The sequence below is a fragment of the Poromitra crassiceps genome (genome assembly GCF_964638095.1).
Source record: "Poromitra crassiceps genome assembly, chromosome: 8".
Lineage (NCBI taxonomy): Eukaryota > Metazoa > Chordata > Actinopteri > Beryciformes > Melamphaidae > Poromitra > Poromitra crassiceps.
In genome coordinates this window covers 12,914,632-12,939,972 of record NC_139629.1, presented here as the reverse complement: position 1 = coordinate 12,939,972, position 25,341 = coordinate 12,914,632, and the positions used below count along the sequence as shown (strand labels likewise).

The 25,341-nt window shown below is 45.1% G+C and overlaps 1 protein-coding gene across 1 annotated transcript in view; it reads left to right on the top strand.

The window, feature by feature from the left end:
• Positions 1-25,341, top strand: part of tns1b (tensin 1b) — a gene marked incomplete at its 5' end in the record, with an annotated part of 254,067 nt that overhangs the window by 184,489 nt on the left and 44,237 nt on the right. Inside the window, 3 exons of the mRNA XM_083641496.1 lie at positions 2,696-2,825; positions 3,578-3,643; positions 5,586-5,702. Coding sequence (XP_083497622.1) covers positions 2,696-2,825; positions 3,578-3,643; positions 5,586-5,702 — 313 coding nt within the window. The remainder of the gene's footprint in view (positions 1-2,695; positions 2,826-3,577; positions 3,644-5,585; positions 5,703-25,341) is intronic.

Below are 25,341 nucleotides of genomic sequence, written 5' to 3'. Positions count from 1 at the left end.
CTTTGGAAATCATGCCGAGAGCGCTTCCAATGTGCACAAAACACAGCGCACGGAACCTTTTTGTGTGTGTTTTGTTTTGTTTCCCCTGCCGTCGCGCACAGTCTACAGTTCAGGACGCAACCATCACACTGACGAGACATTGACGAGCAGCGCGCTTTTCCCCCAAATGTTGAACTTTTTTCAGCTTGAGACGCCCAGAGCGCTCCGCCAAAAAACACTTGCCGCCAAGGGCGCTTAAACGGCAGTGGTGTTCCTTGAAAGAGGAGCGCTCCTAGCGCGTCCTTACTATAGAGAATTAATTGCAGAAAGATGCTGGCTTCTCAAATACACAGGTCCAATGTGCATGGCACCTAAAGCACTTTATCAAGAAGTTTGCAATAAGCTTGGCAGAGCATTGCATTGAAAGAATAGTACAAACAAGTTATATGGAATCAACATTTACAATAAAGACAATCAGGTTAGAGGTGATTTTTGGACCTGTGCTTGAAAATGGCGAGTGTTTTATGATTCTCTAGTATAGACCTTATTCGCTAACCCTGGAGGGCGCCATATTGTTGACATACCGTCCTGTGCGCACACAGCGCTGCAGCTGACAACTAGTAACAGCCTTATTGTCGTTTCTGTTCCATTACAAAATAGCGATGGTAATGACAGCAATAAAAAACCCACAGTTGTTGTTTGTATGCTGCCGTTAATGCCTGTAATAAATAAACAAAAGAACGAGGTGAACAGACTTTGCTGTGAGGAGCTGTCAGAAAGTTTCACCTGTCTCAACTAACTATCCACACACCTCTCCTGTGCTGCTAACGTATCCTCAGTGTCGCTCCCTTCACGTCTGAGGACGGTAGAGATAGAAACAAACCACGGGGACTTTATTGCTGTCATTACTACAGCCATGCCTAACGCAGGTCACCATCCGAACACAATTGGAACGATACAGGTAACGCTAACAGCGGCTAGCTTCCTATAAACACTGCTCCACATAGGCTGTCACTTGAGAGCTGCTGCATTATGTCAACAATATGGCGGCGGTGGACGTGCCAGTACATGAGTGACGTCAATCGAATAAGGTCTATTGGCAGGGAGGTTGTTCCCAAGTGTCGGGGCTCTCCAGGCAAGACATGAGCTTAAAGTGTGTGTTTTCGTTCTTCTATTTTTTGTTCTCCAACTTGGCTCAGAGGCATTGTTTTTCCTCATGAAACAGGCCCCCTCAGTGGGAGGTATGGTCATATCCCAGAAAACCACCATAAGCCACAGGACATTTTACTTAGCCTACCTCCCTTCCTCAACCCTCAAGTTGTTTGTTTGGATTTGTGAATCTTAGACGTTTTGGTCTCTTTTGCCCCCACAAGTAGCAACTGTTACATTTGTGGAAGGCAAGTCAAATGAGATCAGTCAAAATTGTACTTGCAAATAATTGTTAGCTTTTGTTTTTACCTGCGCTGAGTAGCAGATGAGCAGTGAGTTTGCTGCATCACGAAAATTCACATAGTACTACTGTATGTAATTTGTCAGTAACAGACAAGTACTGTATACTAGCTTCACTTTCAAATGCTTCCCTGTAATTGTCAAATCTTAATACCGCCGAATGTATTTTCCTATGTGGCAAACCCCATCTTTGTGGCACTTAATTAGTGCAAAACAAACCGTAAAAAGCAATTGAAAGTGCTCTTTACCTCAGGTCTCAATTCAGTGGAGAACTGGAGATTACATCAAATGTACTTTGTTGACCTTGCAATAAACCATAGCTGGAAATAGTATTCAGACAGACACACAAGGCTTACTCCCATTGTAATGGGTCCCTGCAGCCACAGCTTGTGGGCAGCATATTGCTTGGCTTGAAGGTACATATCCTTTAGTACCTGTAAATGTGACGTCCTTGTAAAAATAAAAATAAAAATAATTGTGTGTATATATATATATACACACACACACACACACACACACACACAACACACACACACACACACACACACACACACACACACACACACACACACACACACACACACACACACACACACACACACACACACACACACACACACACATTACATATTTTCTATATGTATCTATCCCTCCAGGCAGGCCATCATGGAATAGTGGGGGGTAGAGTGAAGATTTTCCTGTGTGGGGTTTTAGTGGCGCTTCATAAAGCTCTTGTGTTGATAGAAACGGTTGGATAATAATGCTCGTGCGGAGAGAGCCAGGCCATACGTTTACAGGGCAATATATCAAAAAGTCTTGAATGCGTTCTCTAGCACTGAGCCAGTGCAGTGAAAGGACTGCCCGTGAATCAAGGTGGCATGTTTCTGGCCAGTGTTTCACAAAGATCACTTCATATTCTACTCACTTTGTATGAGTGGAGTGTACGAGCATGGAAGATATATTGAGTTAAGCTGTGGCAAAGGTTTTTACATTGCAATCTATTTCTGATGTGATCTGAGGTAACACAATTTTTTTTCTCGTCAGTAAGCAGAAATATTATTACAAAGTCACATCCTAAAGAGAAACTGTCATTTTTTCAGCTTGTACGGTGCAAGCCTTGAACAGTGTACTGTATAGTGAACCAAGCTTCTGTCCCAAATCCAATCCAACTCCACTGAACTGCATTGTTGAATTAGGTTGGAACTGCTCGATGCAATGCTGCTGCTTGCACTGTTTGAATCTCACCTGATGTTTTTCCACCCTCTAGCTCAAGTGCTACCACAAGCGCTACCGCAGCACATCCAGAGATGTGATATTCCGGGTGCAGTTCCACACCTGCGCTGTTCACGACCTGGGGATCGTCTTCGGAAAAGACGAACTTGATGAGACGTTCAAAGGTGAGAGCCGAAAGTTCCCAGAATGGAATGTCTATAATCTGCATGCACAAGATCTCATGTTTTGATACTGTGAATAGCTCGTGATGAAATGTGCACTCTGTGGACATATTTCTCTACTCCATATGTATGTAAATCAGTGGAGATTTGAACATCTGCCCTGCAAATCTGATAAGGTGATTGATTATTTACAGTACCGTAATAATGCACTTTTGCATTTGCACTTTTAGCATCAAGCATTTTGACTGCCATGCATGTCACAAAATGCTGTGAAAACCCTGATAGGACAGTGCATAGTGCGATTAAGATGTTTACATGTCAACGCGCTACAATAATGCAACTAAAATCGGAATATTCCCCATGTCTTGATTCGACTATTGCTTACTCCGACTATGACCTTATTCTGGTTAAGGCCATCAGAAAATGTTTACATGGCAGCATCTTATATTCAAAGTATTGTCATAACCGGGTTAAGATCGAATTATTGCCGTCCATGTAATGTAAATGTACGGTAGTCACTGTTAAATCGGTCAATATACTGTAGCAAGAATTTGTTGTAGCCTAGGAACTAGCTATTGGCTTGATGAGCACATTTTATCTTTCATATTGAACATTGTTATGTATTGAATTGCTGTCTGTATCCTATTGCTATTGCTGCTGCAATGACCCAGTTTCCCCGTGAGGATGAATATTGGTCTTTTCTTATCTTACTGTCAATAGAAGACTCAGGTTCTCTTTGTATTTCCCTGATGCAGATGACAGGTTTCCAGAATATGGAAAGGTGGAGTTTGTCTTCTCCTTTGGACCAGAGAAGATACATGGTAAGGATTATTTTACATTACATTACATTACATTACGTCATTTGGCAGACGCTTTTATCCAAAGCGACTTACAATAACACACTTTTTGTCAGCAATAGAGCAATCAACTATGGAGCACAGTCTATGACAACTACAAATCCTGAAGGAACAGTGGTACGAGTTTTTAGTTTAGGGTTTTTTTTTTTTTTTTTTTTTTTTTTTTTTTTTTTTTTTTTTTTTTTTTTTTATTAAATAAAGAGAGAGAAAGAAGAGAGAAAGAAGTTAGATCAAGAGGGGCCCAGGTGGAGCCTGAAAAGGTGAGTCTTTAGTCTTTTCCGAAAGATCGGCAGTGATTCAGCAGTCCTGACCGAAGGTGGCAGCTCGTTCCACCATTGGGGTGCCAGGGAGGAGAAGAGTCGAGATCGGGATGAGCGACTTTTGAGCGCCCGTAGCGAAGGAGGAGCGAGGCGACCTGCACTGGTAGAGGAGCGAAGGGAGCGGTGAGAGGTTTGGAACCTGACCATAGATTGCAGGTACAGGGGAGCTGACTGGTGTACTGCCCTGTAGGCCAGTACCAGTGTCTTGAATTTGATGCGAGCTGAGATGGGAAGCCAGTGGAGGTCCCGGAAAAGGGGAGTGACATGAGAGAATTTGGGTTGGTTGAATACCAGACGGGCTGCAGCGTTCTGAATGAGCTGAAGCGGTCGGATGTCGGTGGCAGGTAGGCCAGCCAGGAGCACGTTGCAGTAGTCCAGGCGAGGGACGATAAGTGACTGGACCAGGAGTTGAGTCGCTTCTCTTGTGAGGAAGGGACGGATTTTGCGGATGTTGTAGAGGGAGAACCTACAGGAGCGTGCTGTCGCAGCTATGTTGGCAGAGCAAGACAGCTGGTTGTCGAGGATCACCCCAAGGTTCTTAGCTGTTTGGGAGGGCAGTACAGTGGTGTTTTCGATGGAGATGGAGAGATCTGTGAGAGGACAGTCTTTCCCTGGGAGGAAGAGTAGCTCTGTCTTACCAAGGTTGAGCTTGAGGTGGTGGGCAGACATCCAGTCGCCAATGTCCTTGAGACATGCAGAGATGCGAGCCTCGATTTGAGTGTCTGAGGGGGGGAAGGAAAGGAAAAGTTGGGTGTCATCAGCATAGCAGTGATAAGAGAAGCCATGAGAAGAGATCACATAGGCAAGAGATCTGATATAGAGAAGAAAAAGTAAGGGGCCCAGGACTGAGCCCTGGGGGACACCAGTGGTAAGAGGGCAGGATCTGGAGACGGACCCTCTCCATAAGACCTGGTATGAGCGGTTCGAGAGATAGGAAGCAAACCAGGATAGTGCAGAACCTGAAATGCCGAGATCAGACAGAGTGGAAAGAAGGATTTGGTGATTGACTGTATCGAAGGCAGCAGACAGGTCAAGGAGGACAAGGACAGAGGAGAGGGATGAGGCCTTAGCAGTGTGAAGGGCCTCCGTGACAGCAAGAAGGGTTTCATGTGAATTTTCACCATCACATTTCTGATGCAGCGGGTAAAGATACACATGGTAGACACTAGACAGCTCAAGATGTGAATAGATGTTGTTTGCTTTGCATGATATTTTTTAAACACTATTATCCAGGTGAGTAGCATTGAAATAAACAAAAAGCAAGCAAGTTAGTTTAACACTGCATGATATTTTTTAAACACTATTATCCAGGTGAGTAGCATTGAAATAAACAAAAAGCAAGCAAGTTAGTTTAACACTGCTCAAATCTTGTATAGGTCAAATAAAGGGAAGGCAATGAATATTAAAGATTAATACAAGGATAACTATTGCAAGAATATAGATGCTCAGCATCGCCCCCCACCCCCCTTCCCTTTGAGCATATTTGTTTTGTATGGCCTACACTGATGGTTGTTGCTCTGGACAGTGTTCTGTGATTTAAAGATATTCACCTTTTCTGCCTTTGACTCTTTGTAATTCTGGTCAAGGTATGGGCCACCTGGAGAACGGGCCCAGCGTCTCTGTGGACTACAATACCCAAGATCCCCTGATCCGCTGGGACTCCTATGAAAACTTCAACCAGAACTGTGAGGACACCACAGACGGTGAGTGCAGGTTGGATTGTTGATGCTGTAGTTTTCTCTTGCAGGGATTAGGTTGTGTGGCTCACTGTGTAGAGCTTACAGGCATTACAGCTGCCGGCTTTCATTCCCACTGGTCCAACTGTAGGCGGGAAGAAAGTATGCTTATGGAGGTGTAAGGTGCTTTAGTCAAACGCCTACATGAAATTGACATGTTATTTTAGTCTTAATGTTGGTCATTCCTGTATTTTGTCTCTATTGAGTTTTTCGGTGTTTGACCCCATGTTTTGTGGCACACACAAGCGCGCGCGCACCCACGCACACACACACACACACACACACACACACACACACACACACACACCCACACACACACACACACACACACACACACACACACACACACACACACACACACACACACACAGACAGACAGACAGACAGACAGACAGACAGGTGGAGCTCCTCTTGCCACCTCTCTTGTGTGTTGTAAAGTTAACAAGGTGCCAGTGTAATTACACAGGTTCTTAACAGGCAGTGGCCTCATGTCAGGTCGAGGTCACGGCCGGCCTCCTTTAAGCCTACTTTCCACTGGGGGCGCTAACGCAGTCGTTTGAACACAACTTCTATTTCAAAGCGTCGTAGCAAGTAGCAACCTGAGTCCTACAGCAGCAGCAGCACACTGTACCTGCATTCTCAGTGTTGAGCATACGCACAAAGATTAGCTATCTGAGGACCCACTAACACCACTCAGGATCTTTTCATTAGCTGTCAATTCATTTACAGGCAAGATGATTTATGGGTAGATTAGTATAATCCCAGAAACCAAATTCAACAATATTGCCTTTATCTGGATGTCCTTGTTTGCTTGAGATGCAAGCAGGACCATTTTTAGACTAGTATTTTCAAAATGAGACTAAGAAACTGGAGCTGACCTCATGAACTCAAATGAAGTGTCCCTTTAAATGAACTTCATGGCAACTGTACATGTGAATGTAAAGCAACTTAGCTCTTTCTCTCTCTCTCTCTCTCTCTCACACACACACACACACACACACACACACACACACACACACACACACACACACAGTATGCATGCATGTGGGCCTCTCTAACAAGGCGGTTTGTGTGTTGTGTGCGTGACACGTACAGAGCAGAGGTTCAGTCAGTCTTAATGGAGTTTAAAGAGCAGTTTCACACTTTCATCTGGCTGGATCTCCCACACAACAAAGAGGTCAGACAGAGTTCACTCTTTAGCTTCATGCTGCCGCTTCACTCTTTTATGAGGATGGGCAATTGAATGCAGCGACTCAACAAACCAGCAGTTGTGTGTGTGCGTGTGCGTGTGCGTGTGCGTGTGCGTGTGCGTGTGCGTGTGCGTGTGCGTGTGCGTGTGTGTGTGTGTGTGTGTGTGTGTTTACAGTACAGTACAGTTGTAATGATGATGATACACTGTGATTTGTCCATGTGTCCTGGAGTTGCTCGCCCCGGGCCCAAAAGAACCATATCGCTGCTGTCACAGAAAAAAACACTTGACAGCAAATTCATTTTCTTTCCTCTTGTATTGAAACATTACATGGTATTTTTATTTATTTATTTCTATAAGCATCATAGGCCCTTGAAACCTGTTAAAATGCCATTGTGCCATTTCAAAAATGTCCGGCTGTCAGTGGGAAGCTAAAGATTTTTCATCTGACAGCAGCAATGTAAGCCTTCGCTGCCTCGTAAAGAGACACTAGTAAATAGTCTTTGGATGACTTGGAGCGCGAGGAGAGGCTGTGTTCATTTGTGGTGAAAGTAGGGAACGCAGGGAGCACCAGGATCCCTGTGGGACCCGACTCTTTTGGTTTCCAAAGCGCAGCGCGAGACATTCCTGGGTTCAGCCACAGCCTTCCCGTTAGGGAGCGCCGCTCACTCTGTGACCAAAGTGATACTTTCTCCACCACCCAAAAAAGGAAGCCATGCTACGCCCTCAGCCATACAACACACCCACACACACACACGCACGCACGCACACACACACACGCACACGCACACACACACACACACACACGCACGCACGCACGCACACACACACGCACGCACACACACACACGCACACGCACACACACACACACACACACACACACACGCACGCGCACGCACGCACACACACACGCACGCGCACACACACGCGCACACACGCACGCACGCACACACGCACGCACGCACACACGCGCACGCACACACACGCACGCATACACACACACACACACGCACACACACACACACACGCATACACACGCACACACTCGGATATATAGCTGCTGTGCTGCACTTGATGGGGTGGTCAGAGCCTGTTTTAACCAGCGCTGCAGAATGACTTGGCTCTTGTTATTGTTGCAGTTGAAAAGTTCATATTTATTGTAGAAGTTGCATAAATAATTGACCCAAAATTGATTTTGCTGGCTGTTATGTTGTCTCGTAAAACTAAAATTGTCTTGTTTTGAAGCTTCTTAACGCTCTCGCACATTGTAAGCACTTTGTAAACTCTGTTTTCAAAGAAGTGCTATATCAATAAATGTTTTATTATGTTTATTATAGGCTGCAGTACAGACTGTGTCCTGGACTGGGGAAGGGGACTAACAGATTATTTTTCAGCAGGTGATAATTACAATGTTTTTGCCAGACTGCTGAGGATGCTGTAGGTTTAGTGCTTGCGGTCTTATTGACTTTTCACAAAGTGGCACATGGTGTTTTTATTGAAGAGGGATGTTTGCTGCTCTTCTATTTCATGTCCTTGTTTTCCCCCCGACTGCTTTTCTTGGTCTTCCAGACAGCCAGAAGGTCAGAGGTCATCTGGCTACCTTTTATCACTGCCCATAAAGTGTTGATCCCCACACTCTGCGCTGGCTGCAAATAGGCCTCGCCAAAATAGAACAGGTGTAACTCTCCTCTCATTCTAGGTGAGATTGTGTGTGTGTGTGTGTGTGTGTGTGTGTGTGTGTGTGTGTGTGTGTGTGTGTGTGTGTGTGTGTGTGTGTGTGTGTGTGCGTGTGCGTGTGTGCGTGCGTGTGTGTGCGCGTGCTATCTCTGTCCATCCCAGTCCAAGCTTCAGTGCTCATGTTGCGTTCTGTCCTCCGTTGGTGATACTGTGGTAAAGGGCTCATTTGACTTTCATGGGATCTCTTGTCAACATTACAGTATGCACACACACACACGCACTCGTACACACACACACACACACACACACACACGTGCACATGCATACACACACGTACGCACACACACACACACACTCTCTCTCACACACACACACACACACACACACACACACACACACACACACACAAACACACAAGGATGCACACCCATACACACTCGTCTACATAAGGGGAAATGCAAGATTACTGTAACACATGCACGCATGCACACGCACACACTGTCTCATCCATGCATATAAACACACACACACAGTCACACACTCATATTCAGCTACTTGAGCCGTGGACACGTCCCCTCATAGCCTTTGTGCCATGACTTCATTCAGCAGCACAGACTGACATGCTGCATTTACAATGTGCTCAGCTTGTGATTGGGACTATGATTGTGGCCGCTGGCACTTACAGAAACCATTGGAAATGGCTCCATCGCAGAGAGACTGAGAGAGAGACAGAGAGAGAGAGAGAGGGAGACAAAGAGAGAGAGACAGAGAGAGACAGAGGGTTTCCAGGAAACTGGAGTGTTTGCAGTTCCACTGTAATTAAATGTGTTCTCTCCTGGTTCCACACTCGTTAGTCAGCGCTGAAAAGGCAATTAGCTCCTCCGTCGGAGTGGCTTTTTCCAGCCAGCAGAAAAACAACAGAAGATCTATGTCTTCACAGTGTGTAACAGAAAGTTGTGTTCGCTTTGGGTTTTCAGCTTGTCAGAACCGCAGTTGCTTTTGTAAAGGAAATGCTAGGCTACCAACATTGAGTTTTTTGCCCTCTTAGCTTATCAAGGCGTTTGCGTAAAGGTTAAAATTATAGGGCCGACGTTCTGTTGGGATCAACATTGGGTAACTGTGGTTGCTGGTTTCCAAAGATTGATGTTTGGTTTCATGGTGATTATTCTATAAAAACAGCCACAGCTGTTGTGGGTCACTTTCAACACAGGGGTTTTTGTTGTGCGATCTCACACCTTGCAAACACACAAGAAGAATATATCCAGAAGGTCACAACAATGTTTAATTTTTCAGCACTTACACAATTCACTTATCAGATGTGAAGCCAGCATTACTTTCACAATGCTATTTCAACCCTAATAGAACCTGCATTTGATCTTAGTTGATGTTTTTGTTCTGAAATACTCCCTTACACTCAAATCAAATCTATATACTTATATGATGATTCATCAGGATGATGTTGTCAAGCATGTACAATAAGAGGATGCTCTTGGTCCTCATGACATGCTGCTCCTCATCAATATACATTAGCTGGTGGGTCTCAGTACTGTATGCTGTTGTATGATCTGTGCCTCTCATTCGCCTTCTTTTGTATCCCAAATAATACAAATTACCAAGTTTGGTCCTTCAATCACATAGATTCAGTGAATCAAGATTCAAGATTCAAGATTTAATCAATTTATATCAGTGAGTTTCATGCTAGATCCATTCTGCAAAATGCTATAGAGACACTGCGGAGCGCCTCATCATTCAGAAAACACGCCCAAAACGGGGGAAAACACAGACTCCCGTCCAATCCTGGCGTTCTCCTATGTCGCGTGCATGGTCGGGTGTTGCACAAAAAGATCGTATATACGGAAGATGAACACCCCAACTTACTTCATTGACAGCAACATGCACATTTTTCTTCTCGCCAATTCTCAATGGCTTCCTTGTTTTCCTCGGGAGTACAAAAAAAAATTAACTGCCGATTTTTTACATTTGTTGTCTGCGCAGCCAGGAATATGACGCTGGTGTGTGGAAATGAACGGAGCTTTTCCCCCGTGATGGGCGTGGCCTATTTCATGCAGTGTCTCTATTGAGATATATGGGCGGTTTTACCCCACTCGCGCGCCAGCCGTATAACATTTTGTGGGCGTTCCCACACATGCCAACTGTCTCTATATTGATAGTCATTTCGGGAAGTGACAGCCGCTTGTGTTGTTGTTTACCATTCATTCTCCGCCGATTGACTCAGCTGGCCAACCCACCACATTTCTGGAATATTTGGGATGATAGGAGCGAGAGAGATGACAGAGAGAGAGAGAGAGATGACACAGAGAGAGAGATGACAGAGAGAGAGAGAGAGATGACACAGAGAGAGAGATGACAGAGAGAGAGAGAGAGATGACACAGAGAGAGAGATGACAGAGAGAGAGAGAGAGAGATGACAGAGAGAGAGAGAGAGAGATGACAGAGAGAGAGAGAGAGATGACACAGAGAGAGAGATGACAGAGAGAGAGAGAGAGAGATGACAGAGAGAGAGAGAGAGAGATGACAGAGAGAGAGAGAGAGATGACACAGAGAGAGAGATGACAGAGAGAGAGAGAGAGAGAGAGATGACAGAGAGAGAGAGAGAGAGATGACACAGAGAGAGAGATGACAGAGAGAGAGAGAGAGAGATGACACAGAGAGAGAGATGACAGAGAGAGAGAGATGACAGAGAGAGAGAGAGAGAGATGACAGAGAGAGATATGACAGACAGAGAGAGAGAGATGACAGAGAGAGAGATGACAGAGAGATAGAGAGAGAGATGACACAGAGAGAGAGATGACAGAGAGAGAGAGAGAGAGAGATGACAGAGAGAGATATGACAGACAGAGAGAGAGAGATGACAGAGAGAGAGAGAGAGATGACACAGAGAGAGAGATGACAGAGAGAGAGAGAGAGAGAGAGATGACACAGAGAGAGAGATGACAGAGAGAGATATGACAGACAGAAGTTGTGTTTCCATTACCCTCAGAAATGCGCAAAATCTAAATATCGCAATAGAAATTGGGTAATGGAAACACGTGAATTTCGAAAAACCTCCCAAATATCGCAAAAAGTTTTTTCGCTCTCATGAGGTGGTTTTTCAGACGTGTCGATATAGAAGTTTATCGCAAAAGTGTAATGGAAACACATTTTTCGCATTTGCACGTCATGTGACCCATATTATCCCTTGGAAAAGGAGCGGAAAATAAGTTTGGTAAGTAAGGTTCGATAGCCGTGTCAAAACCTCCGCAGCAAGTGGAAAACTTTGAAGCAACGCTACCTAGCAGAAAGACGAGTGTTATGCAAAAGCGTAGCCGGGCAAATTAGATAATGTTTAATGGCAGAAATCGGTCCATGGTGACAGCAGGCTGCCTGTGTGCGCGCATTTGGCACAGCGGCGAGATGAGAGGATGAAAAGCACACACTGGTGCGGTGGTGCTGTCTGAAGTGAATACAGTGACTGTGAGTAGGCTAATACATTGCACACGTTTCAGGTGCAATTATAGAACCAAATCAGCCTTTTCCCCCCTCCATCTCTAAATCGGACCAGTTGTAGGCTATTAGGCTACCTTTTTTCCTCTGCCTGTCGCGCTGACTGCATTCACGCAGCCAGCAACATTTTGCGACTCATTTTCTTTTGAATTGATAATCAGGCTCGTTTATATGCATTGTAACTTCATGTTGGGATTTGCATTGACCATTGGTTGGATTTGAGCATGCAGGGGACGGGATATGGGGCAGATCCCCGTGCGTAATCACTGTGGCAGCTGCTGCAACGGGGAATCACTCAAACGCAACTTCAATGGAAACGCCTACAAGTCGCAATTGTACATTGTCGAAGTTGTAGAAATATCGCAATTCTTTTGCGAAAAACTGTAATGGAAACACAGCTAGAGAGAGAGAGATGACAGAGAGAGAGAGAGAGAGATGACAGAGAGAGAGATGACAGAGAGAGAGAGAGAGAGAGAGATGACACAGAGAGAGAGATGACAGAGAGAGAGAGAGAGAGATGTCACAGAGAGAGAGATGACAGAGAGAGAGATGACACAGAGAGAGAGATGACAGAGAGAGAGAGAGAGAGAGATGACACAGAGAGATATGACAGACAGAGAGAGAGAGATGACACAGAGAGATGACAGAGAGAGATATGACAGACAGAGAGAGAGAGAGAGAGAGAGAGAGAGAGAGATACTGTAGAGGGAGAGACAGGCAGAGAACAAGGGAGAGGAGATAGAGTAAAAGAAAAAAAGAGGAGAATAAAGTGACAAATCAATGATACTCACATAAGGTCATGCACGGCACATTTTCCAATGTTAAGAAGATGATTTTCCAGTGACAATTATTTGGATTTGACAATGGTTGGAGTGGAAAGTCCAGATGGGTGTGGACTACAGAAACACTGGCCTTGTGTTGAGATGGGTGTGGACTACAGAAGCACTGGCATTGTGTTGATTTGTGGACTACAGAAACACTGGCATTGTGTTGATTTGTGGACTACAGAAACACTGGCCTTGTGTTGATTTTTATATTGGAGTCAAATGAACACTGTCAATGTTGCTGTGAGACACTTAGATGTTTTCCGTACAGAACATCATTAAGTCAGGATTTTCTCATCAAATGTTGGGGCGGGCGGAGCAGGGCCCTTTTGTGATGCACTCAGTGTTATGGCTTCATTACATTTCTAAATTACATTTCTCCTCCGGCTGTTTACCAGGTTTGTCCATGGTCCTTTCGGTCCAAACTTAGCTCCATTCAGTCTTTAATTGGGCCTGCCATACTACCTCAGCGTCTCTCCCACAAACCCTGTTCAGTGTCTTAGACGCCCCCCCCCCCCCCTCCTCCTCTAGACGCCCGACTCTCCCCCCCCCCCCCCTCTCCGACTCTCTCTCTCCCTCTCTGAGGAGTCGCAGGAGTTAAAGGCAGCCTCCTCCAGTCGACTGTGAAGCTCTTTTGTGCACACAGTTGCCGGAGGAGGAGTGACAGAGAATGTCAGTGTGGGTTCATGCATGCTGCCGCTGAGCACAGACAGAGAGTTTGTGAGCGCTGCAGGGTGAGTTTTGTGTCGAGGTCCTCTTTGATTCCCTGTAATGTAACTCTGGAGGGAGGCGAGGAAGAGGCTGGCGCAGACCGAGCAGCTGATGCCTGCTTCAAGCCGACTGAGATAGTTTGACGGTGCTGTGAAAGAGTTTGGGGCCGTGAACTCTGTTCCTCGTATCGCCGGAGAGAAAACTTGTCACAAATTGAGCAGCTGACGTCTTTCACAAGCTCAACATGTGAGTAGTGTGTGCTAAAATACTGTAGATAGTGAGATTTGAGGTTTGCAGTGAACCAGCAGCTTGATCTTCAGTGGATCTGCTAACGCTCTCAATTACTTATTGACATCAGGTTGTCTATTATCCCACCGCTTGGACACATTTGGTCTCATGTGTTACTCTTTGTTACTGCTTCACCTATACGTTCTAGAGATGAAGACACTTTTCAATTGGAGTCTTTTTACCACTGCTTATATCCAATGCTTGTAAATAGCTCTGTTCACATTGAGGCATACTGCAGCGGCTGCACTGTACATGCATGAACCATCTTGAGCTCATTGATCACATGACATCATCTCCAAAACAAGTCGGGATTTCGCAGTGTGAGTTTCTTTCCTGATGTCATGAAGTTACAGTTTATAAGGTTCAGCAACCATTTAACTTTCCTGGGAATGGACAGCCTGTGTTTGTGTGCGACGTGCGTGCGTGTGTGTGTCTGTGTGTGTGTGTGTGTGTGTGTGTGTTTGTGTGTGTGCGCGTGCGTGCGTGTGTGTGTGTGTGTGTGTGTGTGTGTGTGTGTTTGTGTGTGTGCGCGCATGTGTGTGTGTGTGTGTGTGTGTGTTTGTGTGTGTGCGCGTGCGTGCGTGTGTGTGTCTGTGTGTGTGTGTGTGTGTGTGTGTGTGTTTGTGTGTGTGCGCGCATGTGTGTGTGTGTGTGTGTGTGTGTGTGTGTGTGTGTTTGTGTGTGTGTTTGTGTGTGTGCGCGCATGTGTGTGTGTGTGTGTGTGTGTGTGTGTGTGTGTGTGTGTGTGTGTGTGTGTGTGTTGTGTTTTGACTTACTCTCCAGGAGGTAAATGCTTACTCTTTGATCCCATACACATGAATCAGAGTGAGATGTCTGTGCTCCTGACCTCACAGCCTTAACTGATCCAGCTGCAGGGAAGACTTGACCATATCTGAACTCATGTCACCACATTCTTGCAGACAGAGACGGCTTTGAATGATTCAATGCAAATCTATCATCTGTGTGTGTTTGTGTTGTCTGTTGGGACACACACAGGGATTGGTGGGCGGTGGTTTGGGATTACATAATCTCGGTTGAGATACTGCAGAAGTTACTGCAACAGGATGATATCACTTCTGAGATCACTGTCTGTGGGTTCCAAAGGATCATTCCTGTTTCTTTGTGTGAGATTCAAAGGGTTCCTTGGCTGGAGAGGTGAGCAGAAAGGAAATGACATCACACATCAGAGACCTTTAGCCATGACTAAGCCTAAATCAATGGCAGGTGCAACTGTTGCAAGATCCGTGCAGTCACAGCAACTTAAGACAACTGCAAATCAGCAACAATACTTTGTGCAACACATTGCAGTTGCCCACTCTGTATGACCCCATTCATGAATGATTTTGCAGATATATTTACATGGCTATTACGAGACAACCAAACTAGGCATTCCAGTTTCGCCTGGTTCTTCAACTACTCTCATGCCAAAGAACAATCTAAATCTAAATATGTAAATATGAAATGATTGAACAGTCATTTCTCAGGCTACAGAGAGCATACAGTCTAAGCTAAGCCCATAGGGAAACTTCCCACAGCAGGGAGGTCAGAGGACAGCATCAGCTACAGAACAGCACCCATAGAGCTGGTAGAGATCCACAGTGTCTTGCTCAAGGACACTTCAGCAGAATGAATGGATGCTGACACTGTGCCATGAACTTTGCCCCCCCCCCCCCCCCCCCCCCAGTTGAATTGCAATCTGCTAAGTGACGGTGCCACCCTGCCATCCCTTCATCTGCTGAAGGCTTTGGCAGCTTTAACAGCATGGAAGCCACGGTGCTCTAGATCAGTGGTTCTTTTTTCACATGAGGGACCCCTAAACTGACAAAGATTAGACCACGGACCCCCATTTGATAGGATTTTGTCCCATGGTCCCCCATATGATAATAAGAGTGATGCTTGTAGATGTTTTATTACAGAAACTGTATAAAACCGATGATAGTCATTGTGTTGCTTATGAATGGAATTATAGCGAAAATAAATTACCCCCCTTCTGGCTGGGGACCCCCTGGAACCCCCTCAAGGACCCCTGGGGGTCCCCGGACCCACATTTGAGAACCACTGCTCTAGATGACTTGTTTCATGCTCTAAAGCCATGGTGCTCTAGATGACTTGTTTCATGCTCTAAAGTCTTGGTGCTCTAGACGACTTGTTTCATACTCTAAAGCCATGGTGCTCTAGATGACTTGTGTTATGCTCTAAAGTCTTGGTGCTCTAGACGACTTGTTTCATACTCTAAAGCCATGGTGCTCTAGATGACTTGTGTTATGCTCTAAAGTCTTGGTGCTCTAGACGACTTGTTTCATACTCTAAAGTCTTGGTGCTCTAGACGACTTGTTTCATACTCTAGTCTAAAGCCATGGTGCTCTAGATGACTTGTGTTATGCTCTAAAGTCTTGGTGCTCTAGATGACTTGTGTTATGCTCTAAAGTCTTGGTGCTCTAGACGACTTGTTTCATGCTCTAAAGCCATGGTGCTCTAGATGACTTGTGTTATGCTCTAAAGTCTTGGTGCTCTAGACGACTTGTTTCATACTCTAAAGACTTGGTGCTCTAGACGACTTGTTTCATACTCTAAAGTCTTGGTGCTCTAGACGACTTGTTTCATACTCTAAAGTCTTGGTGCTCTAGACGACTTGTTTCATACTCTAGTCTAAAGCCATGGTGCTCTAGATGACTTGTGTTATGCTCTAAAGTCTTGGTGCTCTAGATGACTTGTTTCATGCTTAAAAGTCTTGGTGCTCTAGACGACTTGTTTCATACTCTAGTCTAAAGCCATGGTGCTCTAGATGACTTGTGTTATGCTCTAAAGTCTTGGTGCTCTAGACAACTTGTTTCATACTCTAGTCTAAAGCCATGGTGCTCTAGATGACTTGTTTCATACTCTAGTCTAAAGCCATGGTGCTCTAGATTACTTGTTTCATGCTGTAAAGTCTTGGTGCTCTAGACGACTTGTTTCATACTCTAAAGCCATGGTGCTCTAGATGACTTGTGTTATGCTCTAAAGTCTTGGTGCTCTAGACGACTTGTTTCATACTCTAAAGCCATGGTGCTCTAGATGACTTGTTTCATGCTCTAAAGTCTTGGTGCTCTAGACGACTTGTTTCATACTCTAAAGCCATGGTGCTCTAGATGACTTGTGTTATGCTCTAAAGTCTTGGTGCTCTAGACGACTTGTTTCATACTCTAAAGCCATGGTGCTCTAGATGACTTGTGTCATGCTCTAAAGTCTTGGTGCTCTAGACGACTTGTTTCATACTCTAAAGCCATGGTGCTCTAGATGACTTGTGTCATGCTCTAAAGTCTTGGTGCTCTAGACGACTTGTTTCATACTCTAAAGCCATGGTGCTCTAGATGACTTGTGTCATGCTCTAAAGTCTTGGTGCTCTAGACGACTTGTTTCATACTCTAAAGCCATGGTGCTCTAGATGACTTGTGTCATGCTCTAAAGTCTTGGTGCTCTAGACGACTTGTTTCATACTCTAAAGCCATGGTGCTCTAGATGACTTGTGTCATGCTCTAAAGTCTTGGTGCTCTAGATGACTTGTTTCATACTCTAAAGCCATGGTGCTCTAGATGACTTGTGTCATGCTCTAAAGTCTTGGTGCTCTAGACGACTTGTTTCATACTCTAAAGCCATGGTGCTCTAGATGACTTGTGTCATGCTCTAAAGTCTTGGTGCTCTAGACGACTTGTTTCATACTCTAAAGCCATGGTGCTCTAGATGACTTGTGTCATGCTCTAAAGTCTTGGTGCTCTAGACGACTTGTTTCATACTCTAAAGCCATGGTGCTCTAGATGACTTGTGTCATACTCTAAAGCCATGGTGCTCTAGATGACTTGTGTTATGCTCTAAAGCCATGGTACTCTAGATGACTTGTGTTATGCTCTAAAGTCTTGGTGCTCTAGACAACTTGTTTCATACTCTAGTCTAAAGCCATGGTGCTCTAGATGACTTGTGTTATGCTCTAACGGCTGTGAGGTTTGCTTGTGTGCGAGTCTGTGTGAACGGATCAGAGTGTCTGCACCAGGTCGTGTTCAGCAGCTGTCCGCGGGTCTTGATATCCGCTGGACTGAACATTCCTGCACCTCACGGTCCTCACGCTTCCCAGCTGACACTGACAACCGTCCCCTGATGCTAAAAGCCTACTTCCTCCGTAGGCGTGTGATCTCACCGTAAACGCGGACATGGTGCTTCTCCCAGGCGACGCGGAGGTGAAACGTCTGGCCCTTTGTGTTGGCAACAGGCTTTCACGCTATCAATCCCTCCGTCTGGTCAGAGGCTTTGGGCGGATTATACCTCGTTGACTCCAAACTTCACACAGCTCACATTGCATAACAGCCAAGATGGGGAAATAATGGCCTTCTAGGAGAGACGCCATGGCATACAAAGAGAGAACAAGTGCCTTGTGTTTTGGAGTGTCCTCGTTTGGACTCTGAGGCACAGGGGCAGGGGTTTCCGCTAGGCGACAGCTACTGTAGGACAAGTTTGATTTGTCTTTGTGTTCCACCAAATATGGTGGAATTATCTCAATATCTCAGATAGAGGTTGTTTTCACTTTGTTAAAGGCACTGTGTGTGATTTTTTTGTCCACTAGATGTCGCCATTTCAAACCATAACAAAACTTGTTTACCCAAACAATCTCGATCCCACCCACCAGCGCACAGCACTTCCTGGTTCCCCCACCTCCCTCCCTCCCTCCCTCCCTCCCAAGCAACGGAGATATAAACAACTATTTTGTGCATAGCCTACCTACTGCAGACGTAAGTACATAAAACAAGCACGAATGCATCTCGGCTATGTATTTGGCTTGAGTAATGACAAATTTCACATGATAGTCATAAACCTTTAGGATATTGACAATAGTCCGCTTGGTAAGACTTATTTGTATAATCTGCTAACCGATCAAAATCCATGTAATGGTTACATGGATTTTGAAAAGGTTACATTGTAACCTAACCTTTTGCATAGCCTGCCCTATTGCTAAGTACAGTTAGGCAAAACGTTGTCTAAAACCAGGTTGACATAGCTAAATTAGGATGATTTCAATTCAATGTTGGGGACATCGCTAGCTAACCACAGCTGTCTGTCAACAGTGAGTAGCTTAGCCTGTGTTTTTGTTCGTCTGCTAATACCAAGACATGGCCAAAATGTATTCATAGTGCAACGCTAGTATTTTCTCATTGTTAGAGTTGTTCAAACTAATTTCAAACGCTTGAATCACTGCTGTATTTTATAGGCAGGCAAACCAAGCTGTATGCCTGAAGCCCAGGCTAGCACCAGTGGGACAAAGAGGAGACAGGGTCGCAGAGAGGAAGGTCGGCTGTAGGACGATAGCAGATCTTGTCGACATCCTGAAGAACCGCATAGCTGATGGAACTGGTCACGTCATCCTGGTGTAGCCCATATTTTAGTTTTGCAAATAAAGTATTTTTTCTGATAAACGAAGTTGTGAAATCAATGTACTGAGAAACATCACATACACTGTCTATTATATAAAGTAGGCTATATATACACAGAAACACAAATACTGGTAGGCACTAGGCTACTGTAGCTAGACACACTCAGCTTTAGGCAAATCTAATGTTACAATGGAGAATAGTGGCCAAGAGACATGGATGAAGTCATATCAACTTTATTGGTGTACAGAAGATTGCAGACAGCAAACATCTAAACATCAAAGATGATAGAACATGTATTATACAGGTTTGCTATAAAAGCACAATTTCTCCATCTCAAATATCATAATGGTGGGTCCACTTGTTTTCTATCTTGTCATCTTCTGGATGACTGGCACCTTGAAAATCAGACAAATGGAAACGTGTTTAGTATTAATTTGAATCATCTATTTTGTAGCTGGTAGATATCAAGGCAGGGTTCCTCCACATTGTCATGAATTAGATACTTTTACCAAACCTTGATTTGTTTGGACGGTGTTACAGCTATTTTCTAATGTAACGTTGCTTAGTGAGATAACAACAAACTGCTAACATTAGCGAAGCTAGCTTTTCTCCATGGCCTTTCTAAGTGTTTACACATTACTATACCGTTCTGCGTCATAGTGACAGCAACTGGACGTAATTATAAACAGAAAATGCATGCGAAATTTGTAATGGGAAGTAACGTTATGTCATTCATGTCAGCTTGTCACCAGAATGTCTGTGTATAAGTTATACACGGACGACAAGCTAATCAAATCCTGCAGGATTTGATTAGCTTGTCGTTCGTACACACTACACTAGCAGTGTAAAGTCATTTGAATAGCCGTGAAAAGCAACAGTTAGCCAAGTGATTACAACATTCACAGAACAAATTCACAATATCGATAACAACTTGTACATTTCGCTATCATGCGTAACGTTACTGAAATGGGACATGCAAACGCGATAACGTTACTTACCACTGTACAGGAGAACACGGCAGCTCCGAGTCACTTTGCAGGCCAGATATAGCTGCTCGTAGGGCTCTCCATCTAGTGAAAGCCAGACCGGCAAGGTTGACTCTGGTCTGAGATATTTCTTTTCGGCGGCGATTTGGCTAAAGTATGAAACCGCATATATAAGGTGGATCACGGAATGTAAAAGTCAGGAATGCCCGCATCAGGGTTCCGCCATCTTGGTCTACAAAATTCTGTTTTGGGCTGTGGGCTGGGAGGGGCTCACTAGGTCGGCTTCTCGGGGGAGGGGTTTCTATGTAAACTGATTCGGGATGTTAGAGGGGAAGGACAGAGGGCCATCACAACACAGGGAGGGGGCGTGGCTTAGTTGTAAACACAGAAATAAATCACTATACCTCCTCTATATATACAAGTTATTGGTTTGGGGATATTTAATAGTGCAGAATCTTACACACAGTGCCTTTAACACAAGTATTTGAGGCAGTATTTGAGTTTTCTGCTGTAGTACCACTTACAGTCAGGGAAGCTACTTCAGTTGACATTTTTAAATCTAGACTCAAAACCTACTTGTTTTCACAGTCATATGTCTTACCTTAGCACTGCTGGCTTGGGCTGAACACAGACCTTTCTCCTACCCTGTCTGTCTGTCTGTCTGTCTGTCTGCCTGTCTGTCTGTCTGTCTGTCTGTCTGTCTGTCTGTCTGTCTGTCTGTCTGTCTGTCTGTCCAATTCAACCTCTTAATAAACCATAGAGATGTCCTTAGTTTCTCTAAAGAAATGTCCTTCATGGTGTAACAAAGTCCAATTCTGCCACTGTAGCTACTGTAAGCCTGGGAGAAAGAGAGGGTGCAGTTATCTGCAGCTCCTAATGCGTGGGAATGAATGAATGAATGAATGGTCTGTGACTTCCTCATGGATACAGCTTCACTCCAGCTGTTGGCCAGACAGTCTCTCTCTCTATCTAGCTCTCTGTCTCTCTCTCTATCTCTCTCTCTATAGCTCCTTCATATAGCTAATTCATTGCTGATCTCTCCCTCTACGCTCTCTCTCATGTTCTCTCTCTCTCTTCTCAGCTGAGTGACAGGGTCGCAGTGTTTGTGGTTGGCAGACTGTAGGAATCGAGTGAAATCCAGGCAGCTCAACGAGAAGGAGAAGGAGGATATGAGCAAGGAGTTGCAGCTTCTTCATTGGGCACCACTGACTTGTTTTGGGGAGTGTTTTTGGTCTGGGGGCATCCTTCTACACATGGGTCATTTAGTTTACTGAATGGACCCCAAGGGGGTGGATGGACACGGAGGCTGAATTTGACAAGGGACAGAGTGTTTTAGTATGTTTGTGTGGGTTAAGACACATGCACACTAACACACATACACAATTGTTTTTGGCTCGTTGGGACCGCCGGCCTCTGCTCCCTTGACGTTATCTCCCTCCTGAAGAGAGCTCTATTCATGCACAGGTCTCTTCTGGTCTCTGTCAAACTCCTATCTTCATCTTCTTCACTTCAGCAGGAGCGCTGCTTGATAAAGTGCCACTGCCATTATACTGTCAATAACATCAGGGGAACACATACTGGCTACACGGCCATTTTGCCCAATAATGTGCTTTCACGAATCAATATAGCGCTCTGCCAGTGCGGATGAGGTCGTTTTTGTAAATGTGGCGAGTTGAAGTCAACAAAATCTGGGAACACCCATTTACTTTTTGACCAACCAAACCATCTCTCTCTCTCTCTCTCTGTCTCTCTCTCTCTCTCTGTCTCTCTCTCTCTCTCTCTCTCTCTCTGTCTCTCTCTCTCTCTCTCTCTCTCTCTCATTTTGAAAAATGAAGCATTGCATTACATTGTCATAGGCCTAATCCCCAGCTGTAATCAGCTGACAGATCACTGATTGGATCAGCGTTTGTAATCATTCATCACCAATCACAGCCATTCTCCCATCAAAGCGGTGATTTAAATATGGGTCCATTCTACACTGTAATAAACCATAGAGATGTCCTTAGTTTCTCTAAAGAAATGTCCTTCATGGTGTAACAAAGTCCAATTCTGCCACTGTAGCTACTGTAAGCCTGGGAGAAAGAGAGGGTGCAGTTATCTGCAGCTCCTAATGCGTGGGAATGAATGAATGAATGAATGGTCTGTGACTTCCTCATGGATACAGCTTCACTCCAGCTGTTGGCCAGACAGTCTCTCTCTCTATCTAGCTCTCTGTGTCTCTCTCTCTATCTCTCTCTCTATAGCTCCTTCATATAGCTAATTCATTGCTGATCTCTCCCTCTACGCTCTCTCTCATGTTCTCTCTCTCTCTTCTCAGCTGAGTGACAGGGTCGCAGTGTTTGTGGTTGGCAGACTGTAGGAATCGAGTGAAATCCAGGCAGCTCAACGAGAAGGAGAAGGAGGATATGAGCAAGGAGTTGCAGCTTCTTCATTGGGCACCACTGACTTGTTTTGGGGAGTGTTTTTGGTCTGGGGGCATCCTTCTACACATGGGTCATTTAGTTTACTGAATGGACCCCAAGGGGGTGGATGGACACGGAGGCTGAATTTGACAAGGGACAGAGTGTTTTAGTATGTTTGTGTGGGTTAAGACACATGCACACTAACACACATACACAATTGTTTTTGGCTCGTTGGGACCGCCGGCCTCTGCTCCCTTGACGTTATCTCCCTCCTGAAGAGAGCTCTATTCATGCACAGGTCTCTTCTGGTCTCTGTCAAACTCCTATCTTCATCTTCTTCACTTCAGCAGGAGCGCTGCTTGATAAAGTGCCACTGCCATTATACTGTCAATAACATCAGGGGAACACATACTGGCTACACGGCCATTTTGCCCAATAATGTGCTTTCACGAATCAATATAGCGCTCTGCCAGTGCGGATGAGGTCGTTTTTGTAAATGTGGCGAGTTGAAGTCAACAAAATCTGGGAACACCCATTTACTTTTTGACCAACCAAACCATCTCTCTCTCTCTCTCTCTGTCTCTCTCTCTCTCTCTGTCTCTCTCTCTCTCTCTCTCTCTCTCTGTCTCTCTCTCTCTCTCTCTCTCTCTCTCTCATTTTGAAAAATGAAGCATTGCATTACATTGTCATAGGCCTAATCCCCAGCTGTAATCAGCTGACAGATCACTGATTGGATCAGCGTTTGTAATCATTCATCACCAATCACAGCCATTCTCCCATCAAAGCGGTGATTTAAATATGGGTCCATTCTACACTGATCTCTGCTACACCAATGCTGCCACACACATCTCTGCTGCTGCTGCTGCTGCTGCTTTGCCAGCCTCCACCTTTCTAGTGCAGAGTCTTAACATGACTCAAAGGTTACATTTGTATGTCTGGCTTTGGGCTCACTCTTGTATACCCTCTGCATTAGGCTCCCCGTTTAGCTTGCTTAGCATGCTGCTTGGCCAGAGATGGGAAAAGTACACACATTCTTTATTTAAAGGGCCATTCCGTAACTTCTAACTCTTACTGACACCGGTGGCCGTTAGAGTAACTGCAGGCAGCATGTGCTCGAGCTGCCGCGCATACTCGCACGCGCCCAGCAGCTGCTTGGCTAAAACAGCAGAGGTGTTGCTTGCTTTGTAACGTTAGCTGATAAAAGTCACTTGAAAACGGCAAACTGGACAATTTATCGGCCAGATCAGCCTCGAGACGGCCGGGAACGGTTCTGGACGCATTAGCGGACCTTATTGTGGCATGTTTTGGCTTGCGTTGCCTGCGGGGAAGTCGATACTCACGTTAGCATGAGCCAGGAAATACCCTGCTCCCCTGTACAGTCTAATGTCTGGGGCTGATGTGAGCTGGACGCGACCAAACGGAACAGTCAAACAATGTTCCTGTTCCATAAGCATAACAGTAATAACATTAGGCATATTTACGACTGTTACATTATCCATGCAAGATGGTAATGGTATGGAGCTTCTGGGTGGTAATCGATTATCTATATTAGCAAGCAGCAGCTAAAAATACAACAAGCTAATGTAAGGTGCCTCCATGAACCGAAAACAACGCAGAGAGACGTGGCTGGGCTCATTTTTGTGTTCGAAGTGGTGATGTTGTGTAAATACAATCACTAGGAGGTTGGAAAAGTCTACAGAGTTTCTTCCTATTTCTTGCTCTATAATCACATGGAGTTTCTGTCCCCTAAACGCAATCAAATGTCTCCTGACGGAACAACCCCCTTTTTAAAGCTCCATAGCGAATCATACTGATATAACTCTCTGATATCAGGAAGAATCTGGTCAGAGGAAATCTGACCATCTGCAACATGCATCTGAAACATTTACCAGCATGTTGATTAGAATAGGAGTTGACAGAGGTGGCTTTGAGGAGGACCTGTATTATCTATCAGGGCTTCAGACAGAATAATGTGGTGTGACGAGCTGCTCTCGCTCTTTGTGGTTTCTCCAGACCGAAGCGAGCGCAACCTCAGTTATGCCATCAAAGCTTCTCCTCACCCCCAGATCTTAGATATCTCCTGCCAGCCCATCAAACGCTCTCCTCATTTGGCTCTCAAGATTTTCCTCTATGCAGCGCTGCCACTAACGGCCCTTGATTGCTTTTCCTGAGACACAACGTCATCCAGAGGGAAACATACTATTATGCACTGTGCAGGCTCATGCATGGTGAGTGTGTTATGTCTCTTATGCACTGTGCAGGCTCATGCATGGTGAGTGTGTTATGTCTCTTATGCACTGTGCAGGCTCATGCATGGTGAGTGTGTTATGTCTCTTATGCACTGTGCAGGCTCATGCATGGTGAGTGTGTTATGTCTCTTATGCACTGTGCAGGCTCATGCATGGTGAGTGTGTTATGTCTCTTATGCACTGTGCAGGCTCATGCATGGTGAGTGTGTTATGTCTCTTATGCACTGTGCAGGCTCATGCATGGTGAGTGTGTTATGTCTCTTATGCACTGTGCAGGCTCATGCATGGTGAGTGTGTTATGTCTCTTATGCACTGTGCAGGCTCATGCATGGTGAGTGTGTTATGTCTCTTATGCACTGTGCAGGCTCATGCATGGT